Below are 14,490 nucleotides of genomic sequence, written 5' to 3' on the forward strand. Positions count from 1 at the left end.
GTGCCGAAGGACGGGCTGCAAAGCTGAAGTCACCCCAGTAAATCAGAGAAGGCGCCTGAGGACGGGCGGCACCTCTCCAGTTACAGGCTCTGGCCGGCCTGGAGCCTGTGGGGCAGGGGGCAGAGACCGCTGGGCTGAGAACACCTCCCCTGGGGCTCTGGAGGGCCCGGCGAGGTGATCCAGCCCACCCAGCACTGCAAAGGCCACGGCAGGTACCAGCCACCAAGAAACCAGCAAGCGAAAAGCTGCTGGAAGCCCCTGCACCTGGGGAAAGGCTGCATTAAACCTGCAGGCCTCACGGCAGCCACATCACCTTTCAGCCAAAACTGGACAAAATTAATTAAAACTCTTGAATAAAAGCATGTCCCCTGCTGATTTGGACAGTGCTGGCCCCTCCCCAGCTCATTCAGCTCTCCCCAAACTCTCCCTGGCATTTTTTAAGTCTGTTTCTTGCTTTAAGAGCTCATTTCCACTGATGGTATTTTGGTGTGATGAGAAACCCAGAACAGCTGTTTTTCTGGCTCCATCTAGGCCTGTGCTCAGGAAGCTGCAGCAAAGACCCTGGCCAAGGAGCATCTCTAGCTACATCACATTCATTGTAAAGCTTTCAAAGAACAAAAATTGCAATTGTACTGCTACCCCTGAATAGTAACTAGCTAAATTTATTAATGCACATCAAGGCTTTACAGAAAGGTGAAAGAGGAGAAATGCAAAGAATTTGGGTGGAAAACACACAGGCACTCTTATACCACCATGTGCAGAGTTGGGCAGTTGGCTGCTAGGTCAGAAGGGACCCTGAAGCAGGCACCACACTCACAGCTTTGATCATGCCAAAGTAATACTGCAATAACAACTCCCTTAGTGTTGGGATCTCATCCATTTACAAGATGTTTGTGTTTCCAGGCAGTATTCAGGATGCCTGGAGTGAGTCACTGCCCCAGGCTGCATCAGCTGCTTCAACCAGTTGCTCAGCTGTTTTTCCACACAGCTACTATTCTTTTTTCCTCTGAAGGCTGGAGAAAAGATGGCTTGAAACAACATGAGGCTGCTTGTTCCCAAGGACCCATCAGCTTTTGCCTCCATTCTCAGCATGGACCAAACAACTTTGCTGCTGCCCACCTTTAAATGCCACATCCTAACAAGGGACGCCTGGTCCCAAGCCCTACCTCATACAGCAACTTATCATAATAAGCTGATGACACCCCTGGAGGGATTGATCCAGTCCTCCCTGCCCTCAGCCCCTCTGCCAAGGGCCTGCCCTGGGGCAGGAGGTAAATAGAGATTATATTTTTTGGCTTCCAGGTTCAGCCATGCCCCATAGCTACTGGTAATGATCCCTGGACAAACCTTTTCCCATTTGGCATGAAAAGGCTACAGTGGTATTTCAGGGCTGAGTGAACCCCATAGCACCCTTTTCCCCCCTTGTCACCTCTACCCTGGGGAGAGGGACCCCAGCCATGGCTACAGCATCCCTGTGCCACAAGAGGGCACATCAAGCCCACAAATGGCATTGCCCAAAATAGCAACCATCCAAGCAGAGCTCACAGGGAATAGGATATACTGGGAAGGGTGGGTTAGAGGGGAAAAGCACAGTCAGGCCCATTCACAGTGCTGTACATGGACCTGGGCGACTGTCAGGAGGTCAAAAAGGTTGCTGGGGAGTCAGAGGTTTTGGAAAGAGCAGACTCACAGCTTTCCTAATCCTGCCATGGCATTTTACCCCCTGTAGCCAGGGCCTGTCCTTTTAAGATGTTTGGGTCTCCAGGCAGCTCTTCACATTGAGCTTTCAGTTCCTGGACCACAGAATCCATAGTGCTGGAGGGTGTCACTATGCCATATCAGGTCCATCATCCTGTTGTTCTGCTGTTTTCTTACTTACCTATGTCATTTTTCCCCTTTGTTTTACTTCAAGCCCCTCAGTTCATGTCCCTAAGAAAAACCCACTTCCAGTCCACACCCACTTCTTCAAGGTGGTAGCTGAGCATCTTCCTCTTAGCTCAGCCTTAAATATCCCATCCTAACAAGGGCCACCTGGTCCCAAGCTCAGCTTTGTCCAGCAGCTCTCATGACAAGCTGATAACACACCCACTCCTGAGGCCTGACATGCTTGGTGTAAGACCCCATTAGCCTAACACCTACAGCCTCTTAGCAGGGGAAAGACTGTATTTTCAAGGCCACTGATGGCAAGGACAGGCTGTTTGGGACCCTGGCCAGCCCAGCGCGCACCCTGTCTCCCATGCAGAGCACCCATGCAGACCACCCTGCATCTGCAGCACCCCAAAAAGGCTGCCAACCCTCTGCAGAGACCCTCAGTCCCCATCTCCCTTGCCAGCCCCACCCCCCCGCCTCCAGACGGCTGACACAGGCAAAGATGTAACGGTGGTGTGCATAGCAATCGTGGTTAGATTTTATTGTGGATTTGGTTTTTTAACCCATGTTATTGTTATAATACAAAATATACAGACTGGAGATGCCAAGCGGGTTGTCACCGTGCCCTGGGGCAGGGGGTCACACCATGCGACCTGCAGTGTGAAGGGAGGAGGTGGCATCTGCTCCATGTGGCAGGGGACAGTGGGTACCCCAGAGAACCTGGGTTGAGGGAGGACAGGGGAGGAGGAGACAGGAGGGGTAAGGTGGGATTCCTGCCCTCCCATCCTTGGGAGGCTGCAGGTGGGAGCTTGGCCCCACAGCAAACCCAGGAACAAGACTGTGAGATGAACGAGGTGTTGAATGAACCTAAAGGGCTGGGCTGGGGATGCTCCCTCTGGGGAACAGCCCCGTAGCTTTGGCTCAGGGCCCTTGGAGAGGATTTCTAACAGCCCTGACATCAAGGGCTCAGCCTGGGTCTGGGGCCCAGCCCAGTATGGGTGCTGGCCTTGCTCACTCCTGCCCCACTGATCCCAGACACTGCAGCTTGGGCCACCCCAGTCACCCTTGGCTGATGAGGATGTGGAGGCTGGAGCAGCAGAGCCACGGGCTGCCAGGACTGGGTACAGTCCCAGTGCCTGTGGGATTGCACAGAGGGGCTTCTGAGGTTGCCATGGGGTCATTAGCCCATGGGCATCACTGTCCCAGCTACGACTCGGAGGGGTGTGTGGGCAGCACAGGCCTGCCTGCACACACCCAACTCCAAGGAGCTGGTGGTGACAAAGAAGTGGGGAGCTCCAGGGTGCTGGCTCGATGCCTGAGGTCCCCAGGCTGGCTCTCACACGGCTGTGCCAGGAAAAGGGGCTGAGCTCGCCCTGCCCCAAGGTGAGCCTCCAGCCTGCCAGCAGCACAGCAAGAACTGGCCAGCCCCAGCCTTGACTTTCTCCCCAAGGAGCTGCTAGCTCCAACATGTCACCAGCACAGGGCTATGCCTGTGGGGACATCGCCCTGCCCCATTGCTCGCTCCCCAGCCCCCCAGGCAGTGGGTGGGCTGGGACAGGCCAGGGCATGGGAGCAGGGAAGGTCAGCAGCAAATGATGTCAGGAGCATGGCTGTAAGGCCCGAGGGCCAGGGTGGCCGCTGGAGCCCAGCACACCTCCCTCCTCCATGTGTCCCCATGCCCTGGCTGCTGTGTCCTTGGGGAGGGGTGGGAAGGGTGTCTCTCCATTGGAGCCTCAAAGTGGGTTCCTGAGGTCCCCTGTGTGCCAGCACCCCAACATCAAGGGACAGGGGCTGAGGTTGCAGCAGTCCCAGCCCAGCATCCTTCATCCTGGGGGACCAGTGCCACAAGAAGGCACCTCGGGGTCCCTTTAATCTCAGCTCTCCCCACGTCAGGATGAGCCTCCGAGGTCTAACCAGGCCTCCTGGGATCAGGGTCTGCTCCCTACAGCTCACACAGTGATGAACCCCAAGTACCCGTGTGGCTGCCTTCTCCAGGCACTGCCCCTCTGCCCACCCACTGGCCCAGGGACTGGGCAAGCAGGCAGCTGGCGGCTCATGGCCGATGTACTGGACATGCTCCCTGCCTCAGGGCACAGCCAGGGCAGGGGAGGAAGCCAAGGTGCTGGTGCCCATTGCAAGATTTTATTGGTTTCTAGACAGCGTTGCTGGAGGGTTTGGGCTGGAGCTGGTGCTGAGGGCTCCCAGGGCTGGGGAGGGTGAGGAGTGGGGGAGCCATGGCTGCACAGGGTGCTGTGCACAGGGGAAGCCTCTATTGCAGCCCGAGGCTGCAGCTTCCCCAGCCAGGAACAGGTGCAGGGGGGTCCATCCAGGCCAAACGTTTGCCCTGTGCCAGCTATGCCCACGCTCCAATGTCCAGGAGCACTTTCTTGGGATCCTCCAAGGAAAGCGGAGCTGGCCCAGGGGGAAGGGAAGATCCTGGTGCTGAACACTTCTCTGGGAAGGGGGTGTCTGTGGAGCCAGCAGAGGGGAGGCTCAAAGGAAAAGTCAAGAGAGAAGCAGGTTCTGGTCCTGGTGGCAGGAGAGCTCAGCTGGAGACAGGTCCGGGAGCTAAATCACGTTGTCAAAGAGCTGCATGGACCGCATGATGTTCTCATCCTGCGGGGAGGAGGTGAGAAGTGGGCAGCCTGGGCACAGAACACCAATCTAGGGAGCTCCCCCAAAACCTGGCTTTACCCTCATGGCAGCTCTGACCAACGAGACAAGGGCCCCAGGGATTACAGGCAGTTTCCAAGCACTGCTGGGATGCACGGTTCTCCCCATCTGCACAGGGATGCCAGCAGATACAGTTGCCAAAGCAAAGCCCCCGCCTTGCCCCTGGGAGTCATGCCTTCATCGCCAGGAGGGTGATGGAGGGGGGGACAGAGGTCCTCAAGGGACAGGGAGGTGGCTCAGCCCCAGGCAGAGCTGCTGGTGGCTTTACCTTCTGGCAGGACTCCAGGAACTCCTCGATTGTCACCACGCCATCCTTGTTTCGGTCCATTTTCTGCAGATAAGCACAGCAGGGGGGGCATGGCAGGGACAGCCCCAGCCCCAGGAAGAACCCAGCACCCCCTGCCCGGGTCCTGCAGGGGCTGGACACAGGACCCCTCTGTCCCAGCCATCCCCAGGCACCCAGCAGGACCAGGATGGCCTTTTCTCTTCCTGGTTCCAGCACAACCCTGCTTCATCCTCAGTGTGAGGTGTTTTCTCTGGCACCGTGCCAGGTTTTGGGCAGCCACTGTCTCCATGCTGGAGCTCTGCTCCCCTGGGATGTGCTCAGCTCACCTGGAAGAAGTTCTCCACATGCTCCCGGGGCGCTTCCTCCCGCATGGCCGGGTAGGTATATTTGCCCATCATGTCGTAGATGGACTTCATGATGTCCAGCATTTCCTGGAGGGAAGGGGAGCAGGGTTGGAGGGTCAACACGGTGCTCTGCCTCTGTCTGGTCCCAACCCACACCCATTTGGTGATGCTCCCGAAGGACCTGTGGGGTGTTCAGGTGTTTTCCTACCAGCTCCGGGCATGGTGTGGGGCTGTGCATGTGCCTGCATGTTTGATGGAGCCTCAAAGCAGCAGCACACCCCTTATCCACCCCCCACCCCATAGACACACCAGTGCCAGGGGGCCAGGACAGACCTGTTTGCAAAGCTGTACTCAGTAAATATTGACCCCCCCAAGGACCAGCCCGGACACCCCATCCCACCTCTTTGGTGATGCAGCCATCTTTGTTCAGGTCGTAGAGGTTGAAGGCCCAGTTCAGGCGATCATCAATGGTGCCCCGCAGGATGATGGACAGCCCAGACACAAAGTCCTGCAAGGACAGGCAAGGCAGGCAGATGGGAGTTACGGCCACAAAGGGTCTCATGGACATAGAGGGCACAGCCCTGCTTGTTCGCGGAGGGGGAACTCAGCCCCAAAGCAGATATGCCCTGGGGCTGGGCTAACAAGGGAAATGGTGAGTATCAAAAAGAACCCGGGGAATACAGATTACTTTTCCCCAAAGAAATCCCACAACAATCCCTTGGGCCACAACACCCAAGCGGACAACGTGCACCGTGACCTGCCGTTCAGCCAAAGCCTGGACAAGACCCACCCATGGTTCTGCCTGCCAGTCTGGGTACCTGCAACACACTTTCCAGCTTCTATTCCCAGCCAGAAACTACAGAAACCCCCATTTCTTGGTTGCTTTTCAATGTTTTTCTGCTGCCTCTGGGAATTTAATAAACTCCACCAGCCCCTGTGAAGGTCCCCCTCCGTCTGTGACAGCCAGCAGCACCGCTCAGCCCAGCCCGCGGTACCTGAAGGGATGTGTCCTCCACGCCCTGCTGCCGTCCCCTCCCAGGCTCACCTCAAAGCTGACGGAGCCATCGTGGTCGGTGTCAAAGGCATTGAAGAGGAAGGTGGCGTACGTACTGGAGTCTGGGGGGAGGTAGACAGTGTGAGGGGGTGCTCTGTGACCCCCCACCCTGCAGAGGCACCCCTGTGGGGCATAGGGATGGGGACAGGCACTCACCTCCCTGTGGGAAGAACTGTGAGTAGATCTGCTTGAAGTTTTCTTCATTGACGATGCCGCTTGGGCACTCCTGCCAGGGCAAGCCGCAGTGTCACCTCCTCATTGTAGAGCGGGGCTGAGCACCCCCCTAAAACTCTGCAGCTCCTTCGCCTTACCCCTCAGCCCTGTGCTGCCTGGCAGGGGTGGCTGATGAGGCTGCTTGGCTCCCCACTGAGCTCCCTGAGGGTGGGATCACACCCAGAGGAAGGTGCATCCCCTGCTCCTGCCACCCAAAGCTGTTCAGGGACGGCCCCATCTTGGTGCCCAGCAATCACAGGCAGTGACATTGGCTGCAGGAGCTCACACAAACAGGACAGTCAGGTACCAGAGCTGATGCCTGGTGGGGATGAAGGCTGTGGGAGAGGGACCAGCCCCTTCCAGCGGCACAAACCCCAGGTGAACTTGAGTTCCTCTACAGAGCCCAAGGCTTAGACAAGGATATTCTGCCTTTGGAGCTGGGCTCTGTATCACCCAAAGGCCCAGGTTGATAATTTGGTTCTTACAGCCCCTGAAAGGTTCAGGTCCCTGCAACCTGCTGGAACAAAGCCAAGGCAGGGCTGGAAGTGGTAGCCAGCTTAGAGCACTTTCAGTCTGATATTTCAGCCCCAAGGTCTCAAAAGCCTTTGCAAACCCCGGGCACTGCTGAGCATGAAGGATTCTCCGAGGTGGACGTGGCAGCAGAGGGGGGGCTAGCAAAGCTGGTTGAGGGGTACTCACATTCTTGAAGCCTCGGTACAGGACCTGCAGCTCTTTGCGGGTGAACTTGGTCTGCTCCTGGAGCTGCTCCAGCCCCTCGGGGCGGTGGCAGACGGTGGAGAGCTCAAACTCATCCTCAACGCTGTCTGCAAGGAACCCGGGGGAAGAGAGGGCAGCTGAGGCCAGCACCGTCCTGCCTGCCCTGCCCTGCCATGCCGGGCGGCGGGAGAGGCACCTTGCACAGCACACCCCATCCTCTCACACCTGCCCTGGGTGACATGTTTTTGGGGTGCCCTGCTCAGCCGGAGTTGGGTCTATGCCAGCAGGGGACACTCAGAGATACCCTGGGGTCAGACCTGGTGCTGACACTGGGCAACAGCTCCCCCCAGCCTCTGGTACTGCTCAGGCTGGGCAGAAAGGGGGTGTGAAACCCACCTAGTGCTGAGAGCCCCTGCCTGCCCTTCTTCTCCACCCAACACAGGCATCTGCTCTGTGGAGGATGACCCTGGACATCCTGCAGGTCTGTGCTGCACTGGAGCTTGTGTCCACCAGAACTGCCCCCCAAAATCCTCAGCCCCAAATGTCCCCCCCCAGCCTTGTCTAGACCCCATCCTGCCCCTTATGCACCCCCTTCATCAATAGCTTCTCCCCGTCAGCTGGCAAGCTGCATGACCCCTGCCCACAGCAGCCAGCACCCCCAGACCCCACTGCAACTGAGAGGGGCTGTGGCTCCACAGCAGGTACACCCCTCTGTGGGGCAGACTGGCCCCTGCTCCTCCATACTCACCTTTCTCCTGGGGGGGGAATCAGCTCACACCTCAGGGCAGGGGGAGACCCCAGCCAAGGGCTCGGACTCACCGAAGGGCCAAATGCACCCGTTGCAGGGTGGGTAGGGGCTCTGGGCACCTCTGCGCTCACTCACTGTCAGCACCTTTCACCCCCCCACCACACCTCCACCTCCAAACTGACACTGGTCTTCAAACAACAACCCCCCAGCTCTTAAACCAGTGCCAGGAGGTTCCCGCTGCCCCCAGCCAGCTCCAAAGCAGGTCTTGCAGCTGTGTATCCCATGGGAGCCACTCTGGGGAGCTGGAGATGGGGTAAACCAGCCTGGAAGCAGGTGAGGACAGAGGTGGGTGCAGAGCCCATCAGATCGGACCCCTCCGGGGCAGAACTGATCCTGACAGCCCCGAACCCAGGGCAGGGAAGTGGTGGAGGCATCCCCTTCCTGCAGGCAGGGCCAGGGTGGGGGCAGGCATTAGCCCCGCTGGACACACACACACAAAGGCAAGAAGAAGCACTTGCTTTCGCTGAGCGAGGGGATGGATTTGGGCCGGCAGCAGGGCAGCAGTTTGAGGAATCGCTGCTTCAGCGCTTTTTTAGTTTGGCCCGGCGCGTTGCCTGGAAGAAAGAAGGAGTCACCAAGCAGAAGAAGAGTTAACAGAGCAGCGGCCCCGCACCCAGTGGGCAGCAGGGTTGGGCACCCGGCATGGGGCGAGCAGGGCTGGAGGCGGCACATGCAACACGGCACGGGAGGAGCAGGAAGGCAAAGCCCAGCCTGGGGTCTGCTCAGCCTTTCTGCTTCATCCCAGGACAAACCCGGCACTAAAGTTTTCCTCCTTGGGAAGGATGGGGATGGCAAAGGGGCAACCCTCCTGGGCTACCCACACCCAGCATCTCTGCAGTCCCCCATTGCAGAATGACAGGGTGCACTGAAGACACCCAGCAGCCCAGAGTCCCAGGAGATGGCAGGGCTGGACTCTGCCCTTTATTTTGAGGCCAAATACCTGCCTTCTGGGACCCTCCCATCCCCGCGGGGCTGTGAAAGGAGGCAGGGCTGGATGGAGCCCAAGAAACAGCCTGCAGCTGAGCCAGGGCATTGCATCCTCCCCAGAACTCAGGCCGGATTTGATCCTGCTGGCACTCAACAGCTGAACACAAAGCATGCGCCGACACCAGCCATGCAGCCCAGACTGCAGCATGCACCCCAGCCCCAGCGCGGCACTGGGATCCAAGCCCAGGGCTCTGCTTTGGGACAGCCAGAAGGGTATGGGGCTCAGGGCTTTGCCTCAGCCAGGCTATGGGGCAGGGTGAGGGGCTCCCCACGTCAGCCTTGCCCACGGTTATTGCTTCCAAGTGGCCCTGCGTTAATATCAGGTCCCCCCACTGCAGAGACCCCACACACACCCCAACCCGGACCCCAATGGCTTCACTCATCCCCATCTCTCCCAGCTGGCACTGCCCCACAGCCACAGACCCATTCCCTCCCTGCAGTGCCTCAAGCCAGCAAATGCAGCACGGAGTGGGGAAGGGATAAGGAGGAGGGGATGAAGACCATGCCAGGCTCCAGCCCCCAAAGAGAGGCAGACACAGGCACAGGCCATGGATGGGATGAATGGTGCAAGGTCCCTTTGGAGCTCTGCTGACACCCCATTTGCTCCAAGCGCCCTGGACATCTGCAAGCAGCAGGTCATGACACCTACAAGTCCCAAGCCCTGGTTGTGGGTTGTTTCTCTATGGAGCTAGTAGGTGGGACTTCTCTGAACTGAGCCCCAGGCGCTGGGGAAATGGTTCTGTGTGGTACCCAGCTCTGGGATAGGGACATGGGGCTATCTCCAGCAGCCACTGTTAGGCAGGTCAGTCCCCAAGTGCCCACAGGCAGGAGCTGGGACCCTTCTGAGTTCACACCAAGGCGGCAGGCTGGGGCAGGCAGCCCCATCACTCTGGGGCAATGGAGAACAGCTCCAGGAGGTCATTGTCCCAGCAGGACATCACACAAGGCCACTCAGAGCAAGCAAACTTGTCCCCAGGGAAGTAGCATCCATAACAGCACCAGTGAAGTGCAATTGCGTAGGGATGCATGAATGCACCTCCTGGGATTTGTCATGGGGCAACAGAGGCAAGGGTGAGGGCCAGGATCTTGGCACTGGCAGGACTGCACTCTGGTGTTTGGAAGCAGGTGAGGAAAAAGGCTTTTTTCTTCCTAGAAGGGGGCACCAGTTGTGCCTAACATATGATTTTGTCTCAGCTACTTTTCCAGGGCTTTAATTTGCAGAGAGAAAGGGAAGTTGCACCTTTCAGCCTTCCAAGGATGCCCTGGGGCCAGGTCTCTCCGCAGAGCCGAGCTGTGGAAACAGACCTGGGAGGCAGGAGCAGCCCATTCACCCAGGGAGACAGGACTGTGCGGGCAGAGCAACACCCAGAGCCAGGGTGATGGACCAGGGGAGGGAGCAGGGCAGGAGGGAAACCACACAGCGAGAGAGATGCAACAGAGAGTAAACTGTGGTTGGACTCACAGGGGCAGCAGGTACAGGCACGTGCAGTAGGTCAGGTCGGGTGCAAGTTACACTTTAGTTTGTTATAAAGAAGGAAAAAGAAAAAAAAATAAAGAACATGGGTGTTTTCTTAAGGAGGAAACCGAAGAGGGCCCGATTCCAGGGGCCCCAGGGCAGGAGAGGGAGCACGTTGAGCACATGCAGCTTAACAACAGGAGAGGGGTGACCAGGGCTGGGGTTTTGCTGTCCTGGCTTTGGTGCACCCGAGGGCTTTGCTGGGGAGGACATGCTGTCCCCAGCATCTAAACCATGAGCAAGACTGGGTGCTCCCTGGGCTCCCCCTTGCCGGTAAACAGCTCTGCCCAAAGATGGGGAGCAGAGCCCAGCCACATTCTGCCACACTGGGCACACAGGACATCCACAGCACAAATCCCTGTCCCTGCCAGCGACAGCTCCTTTTCCAGATGTTGCTCTGCACTCCACCCCTCTGCAAGAGCTGTCAAGTGGCTGGCACAGAACAAGGCAGCAGAAAGGGCTGGCACTGTTTTATCTGCAGCGGGAGGTCTGCCAGGTTAAGTGGCTTGTCACTTCCCATGCATCACTCCACAGTCCAGTGACTTCAAAACACATGCACACACAAACCGAGCCTCCATCCTTGGGCACCACCAAAAGGGAAAGGGATTTCCCATCCCCACCTCCACACGCTGTTGAAATTAATCCCAGAGGCTGCTGGACACTGACTCTGAAGGAACTCACAGCGGGTGGATCCCTGACCGCAGCAGTGACCGCCACTGGGACAGCCATCGACCACTTTGTATTGAGCCACCAGCAGCTGATGTGTCCTTGGAGCTGGATCCAGCCAGTGCTGCCATGTCATGAGGTGACACGCTGCTGGGAAGGGGGGTGTCATCCCAGGCAGGACCCAAGCCTGAGCTCCCCAGAGAGAAAGCAGGAGCCAGGGTCAGCCCAATGCATAACCACATCCCTGCCCTCCCCACAGAACCACAGCCACCGGCACCCTTCCAGTGACAGCTGGCTGGGGAGAGCAACCCACCCCTTCCACAGCACCCTCCTGCCAGAAAAGACCCTACAATAACCAAACAACAGGCAGTGCCAAAACTGCCCCCTCACACTCACTAACCTGTCAACAAACGCATCATCACGATGTGCATCCCACAGCAGCGAGACCCCCCAAGTGTCCCCAGCCTAGCGCTCGGGCATGGCACCATTCCAGGATGGGAGCAGAGCACCAGCAGCCATGGGGTGGGTCATACAGCTCCCACAGCTCCTGCTTGGCCCTGTGGGGCAACACTGGGTCAGTCAGGAGGTCAGGAGGAGCTGGTACTCCAGGGACAATATGCCCAGCACCCTAGGAGCAGGGTTTGGGTAGCAGGAGGCAGCTGGGCAAGGGGATCCTCTGCCTTTTCAGATAGCCTGGTTGGGAAGCAGGAGGGTGAATCCCAGCCAGGGTAGGGGGGTGAGCCAGAAGAAGGGGCAGTGCAAACCCTGATGGGGCATGAGGAAGGGGTCAGCAGTTCCCAAAACATGCTCTTTTCAGTAGAAGAGCCTCCATCCCCTCCCAGAGCATCACCTTTTTGTGGGAGGCCAGAGCAGAGGCACATCTCCAAGCTCCCCCTGCCAGGTCATGGCTCTGGGTCCATCTGGGCAGCGATGCTGAGCCCTGCTGCCCCTACAACCTGTGGCTCATGATCATCCCTGTGCAAGGCTCAGCTCCCAGCAGGATCCCCCAGCTCTGCTCCCCCTCCGGGGAGCACTCATCCTTGGGCAGTGCCACCTCCTGCCCAGGAGCTCACAGCTCTCCAGGGTCTGCTCGGAAGGCTGGCGGGAGGAGAGACAGTGAGGTCCTCCAGCCACTGCAGCGGGAGAGCACCCAATGGGTCCTGCCAGCAGCAGCTCTGCAAATGACCCTCATCAGTCAGTGGTGACAGAGACGAGTGTAACCAGGGCCAAGGCGCCTGCAGCAGCTGCTGGGGCCAGACGGTCATCCATCAGGGGAATGAAATCAGAACTGGCATCTCCCCAGGCGGGGGATGGATGGAGAGTCCCTGTCCTAGGGGTGGGACAGCGGCAGCCACAGCCCAGACGCCCAGAGCCGGCAGGGCTGAAGGAGCTGGGAGTAGCAAAGCTGCCGCATGAGACCTGCGGTGCATGGGACAGCAGATACTCACGGCTGGGATGTTCCCCAGTGCCAGAGAGGGGAGAGTGGCTGCATGACCCCTGTGCTGAACAGGACCCAAGGGAGATGGGGGCATGGGCCAGAAGGGGCTGAAGAGCTGAGAAGGGCTCACAGTGATGCTGTCCCCATCCTATCTCCAGCCTGCAACAGTGCTCCCGGACAGCCTGGCTGTGCCTGGAGGAGATGTTGGCAGAATAATAATTCCTCAGGCCACACCACATACAAAATATTGTGAGCAGGGAATGGGATGGGATACAGGTGCAAAGGGACTGTGGAGCTCAGGGGCTCCCCAAACAGGTGCTGCGGGACTGGGACAGCCGTGTGCATAGCCCTGCCACAAAACCCACGCACAGGGACACATCCTGCCCTGTCCCCATCATTGCCTTCACGGCAGGAACACCTCTGGCAGCAGGAACTAGGGCATCCAAGGTGCCAGATGAGCTGCCCAAGAATTGCCCCAGCAGAGCAGCAGCTCCTCCTGGCTGCAGGCAGCATGTCCTGTAAGAGGGCTGATACTGCTCTGTATACCTGTTACCCAGATGCCAACCGTACTCTCCCCAGTCAGGCACAGGGACAAAGCCCGGAGATGCCTCAACCACAGCCCAGACAGACCCCAGGCAGCTCAGATGCAAGGGGGTTGAAAGCACATCGTGGGCACAGCACTCTCTTCCCCTGTCTGTGTTCAGCCACCAGTTGCTCCTCTGATCACTTTATCTGCACATCCTCCCGTCACAGCTCCCATCCCATCGGAGGATGCAACCTGCAGCCCCTTCATCTTGCAGCATCCTCAGCATTAGCCAGGAGGCAGAGGGATTGGTACAAACAAACCCCAAATCGCACTGTGCAAAGTCTGTTGGCAGCCCTCATCTGAGCCAAGGCTGTCCGCAGCACAGCCAAGGCAGCCAGAGCAGACAAGTCAGAAGCACCCTGCAGCTCTGCGCTCCCGCCCTTGCCAGGCACAACCAACAGGTCCTGCACCCCTCGCTCTGACATGTTCTGGGTCCTCGTGCCTGGCCACATCCAGCCACATCCTCAGCACCCACCTGCCAATCCAGGGAGCTCAGTGCCCATGGCAACACCTTCCTCCCCAACCCTGGAAGAGCCCCCCAGGGAGGGTGAAGGGGCTAGGGGCTCCTGCCTTGTTTAGCCACACTACCCCACAGCTGCCGATTCCTGCAGCTGTGGGGAAAGCTTTTCCCTGCATGGTGCTGCACCCCACATCCATCCCTCCTGCCCCTAGCTCCTACCCCTCTCCCCAGGCCCCCGCAGCCCTTTTCCCCATCACCCGACAAAGCCCAGCCCTCTGCATCGCAATGCCCTGAGACTCCAACACCCCAGACAGTCCCGGTCCCCAAGCACCCCACACATCACAGCACCCCAATGCCTCCAGACACAGATACCCCCCACCCTAATGCTCCCAGGCACCTCAACACTCCACACGTTTATGTCCCCAGATACCCCCAAACACCCCTGACACCCCTGCACCCCAGTGCCCCGCCAAGCACCCCAACACTCCTAAACAGCCCCACACCCCAACCCTCAGACACCTCCATCTCCCCAGCTCACAACACCCTAATGTCCCCCCACACCCCAGACACCCTCCCACACCCTAATGCTCCCCCAAACGCCCCCAAAACACATGAATTCTTCCAAACCTCCCCCAAGCACACTGCAGCCCCTGGGACAAGAGGTAAGGAGCGCCTCCACCACAACATCCCCATCCCATTGCAACCACATCCCCATCCCCATCTCCGTCCCACCTGCCCTGGCCAGGTCGATGATGCCCAGGGCATGGAGTAGCTTGAGGCTGGAGCAGAGCAGCAGGATGACGCCCACCGTTTGCAGCCCCTGAAGGCCCCAGGGCACCCCAGCAACCGACATCCCCCACACACGCAGCCCTA

The 14,490-nt window shown here is 58.5% G+C and overlaps 1 protein-coding gene across 1 annotated transcript in view; it reads right to left on the minus strand.

Moving 5' to 3' along the window:
* Positions 1–4,437: 4,437 nt before the first annotated feature.
* Positions 4,438–14,490, minus strand: part of LOC104471416 (Kv channel-interacting protein 2-like) — a 15,764-nt gene continuing 5,711 nt past the window's right edge. Inside the window, exons 2-8 of the mRNA XM_010086752.1 lie at positions 7,139–7,263; positions 6,383–6,452; positions 6,218–6,288; positions 5,573–5,680; positions 5,155–5,259; positions 4,811–4,873; positions 4,438–4,485 (exon numbers count right to left, since the gene is read on the minus strand). Coding sequence (XP_010085054.1) covers positions 4,438–4,485; positions 4,811–4,873; positions 5,155–5,259; positions 5,573–5,680; positions 6,218–6,288; positions 6,383–6,452; positions 7,139–7,263 — 590 coding nt within the window. The remainder of the gene's footprint in view (positions 4,486–4,810; positions 4,874–5,154; positions 5,260–5,572; positions 5,681–6,217; positions 6,289–6,382; positions 6,453–7,138; positions 7,264–14,490) is intronic.

Source organism: Pterocles gutturalis, unplaced genomic scaffold (genome assembly GCF_000699245.1).
Source record: "Pterocles gutturalis isolate BGI_N339 unplaced genomic scaffold, ASM69924v1 scaffold21286, whole genome shotgun sequence".
Lineage (NCBI taxonomy): Eukaryota > Metazoa > Chordata > Aves > Pterocliformes > Pteroclidae > Pterocles > Pterocles gutturalis.